This window comes from Neopelma chrysocephalum, unplaced genomic scaffold, assembly GCF_003984885.1.
Source record: "Neopelma chrysocephalum unplaced genomic scaffold, ASM398488v2 Primary Assembly neopelma1_23, whole genome shotgun sequence".
Lineage (NCBI taxonomy): Eukaryota > Metazoa > Chordata > Aves > Passeriformes > Pipridae > Neopelma > Neopelma chrysocephalum.
Window position 1 is genome coordinate 12,340,743 of NW_020897691.1, and position 12,683 is coordinate 12,353,425.

Genomic DNA, 12,683 nt, shown 5'->3' on the forward strand with positions numbered 1-12,683 from the left:
ATGGAATTGTTCACCTTGCATATCACTTCTATGTCCTCCTGGTCAATTTTTCTAAGAAGGAAATCCTGAGAGTAGTTAGAGTAGAAGACGCAATGGATCTTGTTGAAGAATGAAACTTGGAGGAAAAAGAGTTAGAATGGATAGTTGTGTAGTTTGCTTTTAAACCTGATCATGTGATCTCTTAGTCACATGAATAGATGCTTGTTGACTTGCTCCCTAGACAGACATTTGAGGTTTGAGTCTTTCGTTCTGTATCCGAAGGAAAACTGTTATTAAGGAATGCCCCTGTCTGGTTTAGATGCACTGGCTGGCCATTTTCTCCTAATTAATTTTAACGGGTGTTTGATGGAATAGAGCTTCTTGGCAGCTCTCTGATCTTAATAGCTTCTGAGAAAATGCATTGATTGGCCCTTTTGTTTTCAAAAGACTGCTGTAATTTTCAGTCATTATCTATAAGGAAATCAGTGTAATTTATTAAACCAGCATCATGGATTAAGAATTAAAGACCTGATTCTTTTAACACTTAAACTGGTGTTATATTGATGTTACCCATGAGGAGCTGTAGTAAGACAAAGAGTAAGTGGAAGATGTTCATCATGAACTTTTAAAAAGCAAGTTTCCAGATCTCTTTCATAAGCTCAGAACTGATTCTTTTTGTTGCTTGTACCAAGAATAAATTGTATTTCTTGGAGTTTGGGTATGAAAACAGTCCAAAAACTATCATATTAAAAAAAAAACTTATAAGAACGAGCTTATGTCTGAGAAACAACGCTTAGCTAGCACTCTCTATACAATGCTTGAGTTGAAAATTCTGTAGGAAAAACAGCTTGCATTTAATTAGAAGAGAAAATTATTCTGTGTAGTCTCCCTGCTTTCCAAAAAATAAAAATTTGAGCAGTGTCTCTGGCTTCTTGTTCTTTTGCAAGCAAGCTCGATTAGATGCATTTCAATGGTACTGCTTAAGTAAATTTAGTTTGTCTTACAAACAGGTCTGAGAAACTTTACAGAATTGAAATTTGATGGCTGAACTGTGAAAGCAAGGAATAAATTGCTTTCTGAGATTCCATTGTGACTTCACAAAATTGTAAGACAATAACTGTTTTATCAGAGTCATCTCATCTTTGTTTATTTTAATTCCGTGAAGTTTTGTTTTAAAGACCCAGCATGAAGTAAATGATTCACATAAATGTAACATTTTAATGCAGTTTGACTGCTATTATAATAAAAAGTTACTAAAAAAAAATAAGAGTTGGTGGACTAATTGGTGGACAAAATTACTGGTTTATCCTCGTTACAAAGTCTGTTGATCGGCTGCTTACTACAGTAGACTTGTGTTGATTATATCAAACAGTGAATTTTCAGGTCTCCACTGTAAGTTGATAGCGCTCCAGTCCTGTTTTATTTATGGCTGTTGTTTTTATTTTTTATCCAGTGCCTTACTGATCTCTGGGAATTACATTAGAGTGATTTTGTGGGATGGAATTAAGCAGACTGACTAACACAAAAAGACTTTTGACCAGTTTTAGCCAAGGATGGTGGGATAAACCCAGTCACCAGGGTTTTGGGCACTGTACAGTCTTTTAAACCATCCACTTGTAAGTGGCTGGTTGCTTGCTTCCATTCTGACTGTTTTAAAGAAATTTTCTACCTTTTTTTAATTTTTATTTTTTTTGTTTCATTTTTGGCTGAGTCTTCAGAGTGTGCAATGGAAGGGCTGGAGAATGAAACACAACAATGAATTCTACTAGACATTTCTCATTCTGCTTAGCCTTCAACAAAAACAAAGCATTTGGTCAAAGCCCCAGCTAGTAAATTGTCTGCCACCCTAAGAATCATGTCTTTGATAGAAAGGCTGGTTAAAGCTGGACGAGCTTTTTGCTAGTATCATGGCAGTGGTTACTACGAAGAATAGAGGCCTGTTCTGCCGTTCTGAGCTACAGCTGGTGTCAGCTGTGGTACTGAATAGTACAGCAAGATAAAGGGAACAAAAGGGCACATTTTGTCTGCTAATAATAGGCTTGGGACTGCCATAAACTCTTTACATAAATTATAGAACAGTACCAGTTCTCTTTCTTAAATTTTTCTTTATCTTCCTTGTGGTTGAGGACCTGGCTAAATAACTTCCGAAGGCTTTGAGGTGATTCTTGTGTCTGCTTTTTGCTGTGGTAAGCAGAGTCAGCAAGGGCAGTAAAACAAATGTTTCAGGACACTGATCTAGACTCAGTGCCTCACAAAATGGGGTCTCATATAGACTAAAAGGATAAGCATAAAGATTTTTTTTCATCAATTAATTCCCTGGGATGCTGACAGCTGCTGTCTTATTATTGCATGTGACTGATATTCAGAAATACTGTCTCAGGGCTTCCTCCCTGGGAAAACTCTTCTACACCTCAGAGGGGGAAACAGCAGAGGAATGGAACAAGATGGCAGCACCTCCTGTTTAACTGTATTCAGAATATTGGGACGGGGGGTGTTTACTGAGAGATCATGTCTTCATACTAGTGTTGGTGGTAATGAGGGTGGGGGGAAGTCAGTACAGTGTTTAGTAGGTCAGAATACTCTGCAGAGGACACTTACTCTGAATGCTCAACTGCTAAGGTTGGACTGGACCTTTCCAAGATTATAAACATTTCTCAAGTGACCTAAGAGTTCATTTCTTTCTGAAAACACTGCTGGGTCATGGGTCATTGCTGTTATTGATGTTTCCTTTCTGAGTTTATGGATTATAACTGACAGAATTGCAGTTTCGAGGAATAATTGAACAAATTCTGTGTACTGTGCATAGCCAAGCTTTCATTCTCTTGCCAAAATCAACTTATTTGGATGTGAGACAGAAATAAGACAATAAGGCTAGAATTAAAGGGCTGCTACCTTTAGGTTGCGGAGCATGGCTGGCATAGCTTGTAGAGAAAGGCACAAATCCTAACAAGGCTCTAAAGCTTGTGTTTACTTTGGAGCTGCTCTTGAAGATAGCAGATGTCACAGTATGTGTCTTATAAAGTACAGACAATTCAAATCACAATATAAGTGGATTATTTACTCATTTTTTATCAATAAATACCTGGTAGAGGAGTACTGTAGTCCAAGGAGTGGAGTCATATGCTCATGAGTTTCATAGAATTAGGATTAAAATGTGAAAATTTGTTTCCAAAGCAAAATGTAAATTGATTCAGAAATATGGTATTCTCTTTCCATACTTACTTTTGCAAATATTGTCATCAGGGCTTTTTCTACAATAAGTTTCGTTTTAGTGTATTTAGTGTATTTAAATGTAAAATGTGAAGCCTGTATTAAGTCTGTTTATAGAAATAAATGCACTCTGTAACTGCTGATACTATTTGGTTTTGCAGGTTGTCTTCTGAATTTTGTGTCTGAAGGTACCCTCTTGCTTTCTCAGCAAATCATGGACATCGTTGGCTTTCTGAAGTCTCAATTCATTTGCCACCTTCTGATCTGCTACATATTTATAGTGTCAGGACTGATCATTAACTTCATTCAACTCTTTACACTTATACTTTGGCCAATCAACAAGCAACTGTTCAGGAGGATCAACTGCAGGCTGGCTTACTGCATTTCAAGCCGTAAGATTTCATTTTGTTTTTTAAAGTATTTCATGTTTTGTCTTGAGGGAATTGGTAGAAAAGTACTGGATTTCAAAGTAACCTTTATAAAGGTCGTGACTGCTTCCTACAGCACCTGCATTTGTGTGAAGAGATGTATGCTTTGTTGAAATGTCTTCTTGTGTTGAAATGTTTTGCCCTTTTATACTGGAATATTTGCTGGACTCAGGATGTTGAAGAAAGAATGCCTCTCATTTGGCTATCCATCAAGTTCCATTAAGCCAAATGAAAAATATTGACAAAATAATGCATCTCAGCAAGTTCGGCTATTATCTGTGGGCTTACAGTGTTAACAAGTCAGTTCCAATAATGCTTTCAATCTTTTTATCATCCATGATTTTGTTTATGATCTTGATTTAAGTGTTTCATGTGCAAATACTGTTCAGGACTGGGAAATAACAGTAAAAAAGGGAAAATCTTCAATTTCATATGCTTCTTTCTTAAGCTAGTTATGAACTGTTTTTTCTTTGAATAGGCATTTCAGACCTTAAGCTGCATCTGTCTGTATTCAGTATATGCATGTAGTTATAATGTACAATACAGCAGGTAGCCTGTAACCATTTTAAAGAAGCAGAGGTTGCAATTATTGTGATTTTTGGGGGAGTTGGGAGCATGAGCTCAGGATATTTATTAGTTGTAGAAAGACCAGACCTTTGAAACTGTTGAGAGATGTGAAAATTCACTGTCACTTGACTGAACAGGTAATTCCAGTGGAATGAATGAGAGCTGTACCCATTCGTTTGTTCTCTTTTAGTAGGAGTTTGGTAGAATCTCCACCTGACAACAGTGGATTATCAGAGCATGTGTAATTTTCTCAATATAATCAGTCTACTTATATATTTGCTTTTAAAGAGCTCTGACTGCAGCTTCAGCACAGTTTTATTGCACTGCCACTTCCTGACTTTCTCATAATTGCTCTAAATTTACAGCAAAGAGAACTCTTCACAGAAACTTAAAAAATGCTAATGTTCAGTATCTGGGAGCATGCTTTTAAATGTGTCCACCTTCCAGAGTGATTTCCTTGGGCCTTTCTGAAACTCAGAAGTACTTTCTAAAAAGGAAACTATTGCAAAATGCATGCCTTTTGATACTCCCTAAAGATTATTCAAGTGTGATGTCACTGTCAATGCTGAGTGAGTTATGGATGGTTTCAATATAGTATGGCCAGTCTTCGTGAACGAAGATTTTGGGAAAGGTCTTTTACCTTTCAAGCCTGCACAATGGATTTTTTAGGTGAGACACAGCATGCGCTGAACTGAGCCCACCCTTTAATCCTAAGGTTCATCTGCCGGGGCCAAGCGAGCTTGGACAATGGCAGTGAGGTCCTCAGGATGTAGGTTTTTGTTTAGAGTGACCTTCTCTTAGATGGATGGCCTCACAGGGCTAACAAGCTACCATCTGCCCGGGGCAGTATCCCTGACCGGGAATCGAACCCGGGCCATGGCGTGGATGGTTTCATACTGGGGAAAACAGCCCTTCAACACAGTGTTTAAGAAATGCAGCAAAAATGGTTTCTTTCAGGTCACCTGTTCTGCTACTAAGAAGCTGAAGCACTGTTAGTATTCATAATAAACTGCTTGAAGTAGAAATCTGTCACATGCCTCAACTCGGGTCCACTAGGGATTATTTATCTTTCATCAGTGAGTCTGATGAGCAACTATTCAAAGGTTTTTTTTAAGACATACTTTTTTACTTAAATTTCAAAACTGCATCAACCTGTATAGCCCCAAATAAATTGGGGATGCTGTTTTATTATTTCTGTAGTGTAGAAAAAATGTTATTTCTGAAAAAAGTCATTTTTGCATTCTGTGTGTGTCCCTGAAGAGAGTATGCAAGTACTATGCATTTGTTTGTACAGTGACATTGAATATGACCAAGTTTCTACTTTTGCCTGGTAGCATAGTATATGTTTGAAGCTGTGGAATTTAGAAAATACTGTACAGCTGTATACAAGTGTATATTATTACTTTTTCATGCAACGCCTTCTGGCCCATTCTTCCTTTTGGCTGCTTAGTGCAGAGATATCAGCTGTGCTAGAGTCTTCAGGCTGAATCCTTCAGTTTGGCTCAATCTAGTCTCATCTAGGGGATGGACACTGTGTAAGAGGGAGTAATACTGCGTGCTTATCCTTGGTGGGGCAGATGTCTTTGTACTTAGGGTTACTGATCTAGTCTTTAGTGCTGATGCCACTGGAATAGATTATGTTGTGAATTTTTTGTCCAGTCATGCTCAGAACAAACTACATCTAGGTTAATTTATTTTAGCTTTACAACAGAGCAAGCTAGCATTTGATATGAGTCACTTATCACATCTACCTGAGTGATATTTAAAAAGGGGAAAATGGTGATTAAAAAGAATTTCAAAGAACTAAAGACCAATTAATCAAAATGGGTGTGGTTTTTGTAGTAGTATATGTGTACAATAATGCCTTTTGGGGGCCACTGATGTGGTGACTAATAAATTAGTCGGGTCTGTATGGGTCTGATGAAAGTCATGGAAACAGCCTACAGCTGGAGAGAATGAAGCTTAGCATTGGAGAATATAAAGAGGCACGTGCTTTGCAGTGGTGACAAGGATCATGTTGCTCTGAGAGGCTGATACAGCCTGAGTCACCAGGTCAACCGAAGAGTGAAGTAGAGCGGGCATGGTTTAATTTAAGAATGAAATGAAAGCAGCAGCTGCCTTTAGATCCTGCAGGTTCAATTGGTTTCCATTTGATGTCAAAGGTAGAGATAAATGGTTCCATAAATTGGAGGAGAACATTTCATCTTTGACACTATGCTCTTTGGGGAAGTTGGGTTTTTTTGTATTTTAAGTCGTTCTGTTTTCTTATACCCCTTTTCCTCCTATCTCCTTTTTAATATAAGAACATAATATTCTCACTTCTCGTGCAATGTCTTCTGTCATACTGCATATGGGAAGCTAAAATGTTACTGTGATTAATGGCTTGTCCTCACTTGAGTAGTACAGCTTGAGTCAAGGGTGCTTCTCTGTTCACATGAATCAAGCCAGACTAACTCAAGTCAAAGTATTCACAGAATCATGGAATCATTAAGGTTGGGAAAGACCCTTATGATTGAGTCCAGCCATCAGCCCAGCACTGTCAAGTCCACCACTAAACCATGTCCCTAAGAGCCACATCTACACATCTTTTAAATGCCTCCAGGGATGATGAGTCAAATCTTGGGCAGCCTGTTCAAGTGCTTGACAACCCTTTCCATGAAGAAATTTTCCTTAATATCCATCATAAACCTTTCGAGATGCAATTTGAGTCCATTTCTTCTTGTCCTGTCACTTGTTACTTGGGAAAAGAGACCAACGCCCCTATCGCTACAACCTCCTTTCAGGCAACTGTAATGAGTGATAAAGTCTCCCTTGAGCATCCTTTTTTTATCAGCCGCTCCTCATAAGGCTTGTACTCCAGACTATTCACCAACTTCTTACCATAAAATGGCTGTATGGAGTAACTGTGGTAGTTGAGCACATGTAGCTGTGGGAGCTACTGCTCCTCTACAGTGAGTTTTGGCAACAGCACTACAGCTTCTCTTCGTAACTACATAACTTCAGCCAGCAGGCTAAAACAGTAGACTTCAAACTTTTCATAAATGCGAGTTAAAGAAGAGGTGGAAACCTAGCTTCCAGTTTGAATTTACAGTGAAAAAGATTAACTAGAGCAACAACTTGCTTTTAATGGAACAGAGCACGTATAATGGCACACACCAAGTTACCTTCTGTAATTGGTGTTGAGAAGTTGTTGCCTTTCTTGAAACCAGTTGTGAGTCAGGGTGAGTTTAGCTTCTTTATTGACCTGCTTAATTATGTATTAGCATTGGGGAGAATTTTTATTGAGAGTGTTGCAAATGAAAAAATACCGGTTCTGATAAACTGCCAGCTTTTTATGAAATTTGAATTGGGTAACTGTTCTTTAATTGCAGATTGGAAGCCTTGTTCAGTTCAAGTGTCCTGCTCCCTGAAGGTGTCTTATCCATTCCCCATATTGCAGTTTGGGTTGCTTTTATATCTGCAAGATATTTTTCATGTTTTACTATAAATAAACCCTTCCTGTTTGATACTGTTACCTATTTGACAAATATCTACAAAGTAGCGGTTAGTTCTAGTCCTATTTCCTCTCTGTGTCTTGACCTTTACTGAAGAGTGTTAGTTGCAGAGTGTGGACATTCTTGAAAAGAACAGACTTTGGTTTGTGTTAGTCTTAAAATGAGCCTTGAAAAGACTAGTAAGGGTTAGGCACCCTCGGTTGTGTTTTAAGTTTAAAGAAACAAAACAAACCCCAAAAGAAGCAATCAGCAAAAGAAACCACACACACACAGAGGAACCCAACAACACCCCTTCCTTCCCCCAACACAAAACAAAAACACCAAAGCCTTTGGGCTTCTAACTTTCAGAAAATATTTTCTGGCTCCAAATATATATTCCTAGATTGGTTCAACTGCCTGTTAATCCAATGCCCTTTTGTAAAATGACAACCCTGATCAACTTTCCCTAACACTGAACTCAATTGAATGCACCCTACTAAGGAAATTGAACATTGCAAGCCTCAATAAGGTGATAGCAATAAAAATTTTAAAAGTAAGTGTGCTTGGAAGATGGCATATAAACAAAGATTGAGCAAGCAATCAATCTTGGGGTTTATTTTTAAATAATTTAGGGATATATTGTTCTCAGTTTATTTTTCTAAAAGTCTGAGAGCCAAGATGTATGCCAAGGAAGGAAGCACTTAGTGTGGAATACATACAGTTCTCATGGATACTCTTTGTGCTTGGATTGGAAGAGGTGGGAATACCTCTTCTTTCTTCCCCTTGTGTGATAGAAAACCACCACAAAGGGTACACACAGCTATTCTGCACTAGCTTGTGAAGTTGGCCAAACACATAGAGGGAACAGATTGTCTTGGGATTCATGCCATATGTGCTGCGTAGCTTGTTGGGCAGTGGGAACATAGTTTGTCCTTTCTAAATCAGTTTGTGCTTCGTTGGCTGGTACAGTGCAACCCCAGGTTGAGCAGCACATGCTGGGCTCCTGCAGGCTGTTTGGTACATAATTCTGCCGTGTACCAGGACTACCAGAATGGGACGTACACATACAGGATAAATGGCTTCTTTAGAGGTGCTGGGTGGAAGGTATTTGCCCATAAGTGGTTGTTAACTTGTCCTCTTGCTGCTACTGTATTGGGGGAAAGTGAGCTTCTCCTTGTGCTGAGATGCCCCTTGTGCTCCCAGGGTGAGTGGCAGACTGGCCTCCTGCTGACTCACCGCATGAGGTGAACTTTGCATAAACAAAAGACCTGGCAACAGTGACACAGTCGTGTGAACAGCTGCAGAAGAGCTTTAAAAGCAATTGACTTAGCTTCTAATCTGCCTTCATAAATAAATTATAGTAGTACTAATAGCTATTCTTGTGCTATGAAAGGGGTGTTATTACACCTCTGGGTAAAGTTACGCTATGTAGGCTACAGTTTATAAATTCTACAGAGGGAAAGACCCTTCTTTTCATGGAAAGAAGTACCCTGATTCCTCTTCATTGACTGCAGCAAAACCAAGATGGAAACTGACTCTTCTTATGACTGAGCTACCTAAAAAAACACAAAACTGGAGGAAATTGAGAACTGCTTCAAGTTGACTTGGCAGTTATAACACAGTAAAGCGAATTCCTTCCATCTACAACTATAGGCTTTGCAGTGAGGACTGGACATCTGAATAAGGCTCTGTGGTAGTATCAGGGCCACGTTAATGCTCAAGAATTTGTTTCCCTGCATGCAACCTGCTGCCCACTTGGAGTTTAGAGGAGCCCTTGGCCCATTTTACTTGTTCATATGAAGGTGGTGCTGGAGCAGGGAGGAGAATTCTTGCCTCTGATGCAGTTGAGCGGGTGGGAAGGGATGAGAGCAAGAAGGCCCCAGAGAGGTTGGGCTTTCTTTGTCCTCCACTTCCCTCTATTGTCATCTTATACTGCAGGAGAAACAGTCTGCTGTTGTCAAAGTATGCCAGTGCCCTTAATACAATCCTGTAGTATTTTATTTATAAAGCAAACAGTTATGCTTGTCAACGTATATATAGCAAAGAGCTTTCATAGGCCACTTGTGACTGCTTGCTTAGCCTGTTTGCATCATTTTGAGAAATCTCTGCAAAGTGTATTTTTCTCAAGAGCTACTTGTCCATATAAGCCTTTGTTATCTTGGTTCCACATACCACATCCGTACAAAGCCACTGGTAAAGATTATGAAAAGTTTACAACTAATGGGGAAAAACTGGAGGCCAGATTTGATAGTCATACAAAGTGAAAATGTTGATTTGAATTTTTGGAAAGCTAGACCATCACTTTAGCTTTCTTGTTTTCTCTCAAGCTAAGCCATGGCAATGACTATAGAAATCAAGTGTACTAAAGAAATGCTCATGTTAGTTTCAACCTAGATAAATTCTAGGAAAAAATAAACTCCAGTAGAAATTATCTACGTTAAAGTGTCCTCTACTCTAATTCATTGATGCCTTCCTCCAGCCTGTTTTCTAATACTGTTTTATACATGTTATGTACTTGTGACAGTGCTGCTGGTTATCTGTAGAGTTCTCTACTCAGACCAAACCTTGACCTTCTCTAATTTGTAAGGACAGAAGGAGCCAATTACTGGACCAGGTTCTCCATTATTTAATGGTAGAGTAAAATTGTGTGTTCGTGTGTGTGTGTGTGTTTGCTGCATTCATCACAGCTTGAACTCCCTTTTTTCTAGATTGTACTTGTGGAGTAGAATTACATTAATTGCTATGAACAACTCCTCTGCAGTGCCTAACATATGCCTCCGTATTTTCCCTACTACCATTAACTTGCTGTATCAAGTAATAACATTTCAATCCTTCTCATTTTATGCCACTTGCAAGTGCTGTTATTCAGTTTTCTTAGTGGTTGCAGTATTGACAGTGAACTTGAATGGATCAACCAAGATGGCATGCTGATTGCAAGCATTCTGGTCTATTTGAATGACATCTGTGCATGACCTGTAGCAGAGTTCCTAATTCAACCTAAAAGGGATACGGTCTTCGTTCAGGAGAAAGGGGACTAATTTCTGTGAAAATGGATGTGAAAAAAACTTTTGATACTGATGCTTTCTATGCAAGACCAGTGAAGAGCTAGAGAGACACTTAGTCTGATCTTTAATGAAAAGAGTGTCTTCACTGTTGCTGATACTATTTTGTCGTTGCTGGAGCCTTTGTAGAGGTCACTTGTCTTCATTTTCCTTTTCTTTTATTGCCTCAGATTCCTGATCTGAAGAAGGGTGATGATGATAGCCTGCACACTGGAAATTGCATTCTGTTTGGTGTCTGGCATCACAGATCACAAAGTTTCTAGCACCTTTGTTAAGCATTAGATCTGGGCAACAAGCTTCTTAGATTCCTGAACTGGCGTACATGTGGAGTGTTTGTGTGAAAGTACTTCTGTCTGACATGATGTAACTTGGGAACATGGTATCTGATGATCCAGGTCATAGCACAGAATATGAAGACATTTTTGTACTAGTTATTTATTCATTAAGGGTGAATGTCAGAATCAGGGGATCAAATTCTTGTTAAGAAACACTTCATATTTGTAGAAAACCCATTTTAGCTATAGGCCTGATTTTAATTGCTAAAATGGTACTGAATCTGAAGGGCAGTCTCTTGATCCCCTGTAAACTTCATGCAGAGATGCAGAGAATATCTCATTGATCACCATCACCAGTTACAAGCAAATACAAACCAGCAGTGATACAACCATGTCCAGGGAAGAACACTACCTCCATAGGAAGAACTGCTGGGGGAGCTCTGAATTCTCCTGGGTTTGGTCAGGTAGATCTACTGATGTAACATCCAAGTGAGGTGCAGTGTGTCTCATTTGCTGTTGATTGGCTACTCACTTTGGAGCAATGTGCACCATTGAAAGTGTACACCTAGGTGATTCTTCCTCTTCCAAAGTTATGGGAGTCATAGCAGTGATTGTACAGACTTAATTTCTTGATGTCATTTCTAAAGAAGCTTAGCCTTGTTTTTTGGAAAAGTGCGGGAAATCTGCAGCTGTGAGGCTTTTGACTGGGGCTCTCATTAATAGAGCTTTGATGCTGTAAAGGAGCTCCTTTCCTATCTTACTGGATTTTTTTTTCCTGAAAGCAATCTCATACCATTCTCTAACATTTTCTAGATATTTCCCTTTGCTCATATAGTGTCTCATCTGAAGATATGCAATGTACTAACCCTCTGCAGTTTGCAGAGGACTCTATTGACAGTATAATTAGAGAGAACTAAAGAATCTGTTTCTTCCTGTAAACTCAAACCATTTATCCATAGGGCCTATGTGACAGCCTTTGTTGGTTTGCTACTCTTTCTACAAAGGCAAAAGATATGCAGGAAGATGTTAACCTTGCAGTACTCAGAAAAATGCTTTCATTGTCTGGATTGGGTTATATTTTCAGAAGTTGAATGCAAGCTGATCTAAGTTGAATTGTAGTCAATGAGTTGCCCTACCCACCAAAATATATCAATTAAAGCTGTATTATTTGAACACATAATGCCTTTTGTGCTCATAAAGAAGGAGGGATATACACAAGCAAAATAGCTGACATACCTCTTCAGGTTCCAAATGTTTTTATTTTATTTACAATTTAAAATTGAGACCATAGTACATTTTCCTTTTGGTATAACACTAAATTTTCAGTATTTTTTTATAATGCTAAAAGTTCAGAAAACTTCTGCTTGGATTAAAACTTACTATAGAGTTCATTTCCCTTGTCTTCACAGGCTCTTCATCAATTCATGCCTAAAATTCACGGTTTCCTGAAAGATAATTTAAATTTCCATAGTTGTATGGCTATAGCTTGTACCTTCCTGTAGGTGCATGCAGTTGTCAGGTGGGAATTAGAAAGGCTGGAACGGCAGATCCGTGAGTCTTTAAGATACTGACTTTATTCTGATAAGAAGTGATAGATTTCTTCATGTGGAAAGCAAATGATGGTTGATAAATAGATCATTATGCAAGTGCAGGTGAGCAGAAGGGCAGTGTCCCAGGAGCAGCCCAAGC

The 12,683-nt window shown here is 38.8% G+C and overlaps 1 protein-coding gene across 1 annotated transcript in view; it reads left to right on the forward strand.

Moving 5' to 3' along the window:
* AGPAT4 (1-acylglycerol-3-phosphate O-acyltransferase 4) overlaps window positions 1-12,683 on the forward strand; it is an 83,497-nt gene that overhangs the window by 11,527 nt on the left and 59,287 nt on the right. The window contains exon 2 of the mRNA XM_027686993.1: window positions 3,351-3,581. Coding sequence (XP_027542794.1) covers window positions 3,404-3,581 — 178 coding nt within the window. The 5' untranslated portion in view covers window positions 3,351-3,403. The remainder of the gene's footprint in view (window positions 1-3,350; window positions 3,582-12,683) is intronic.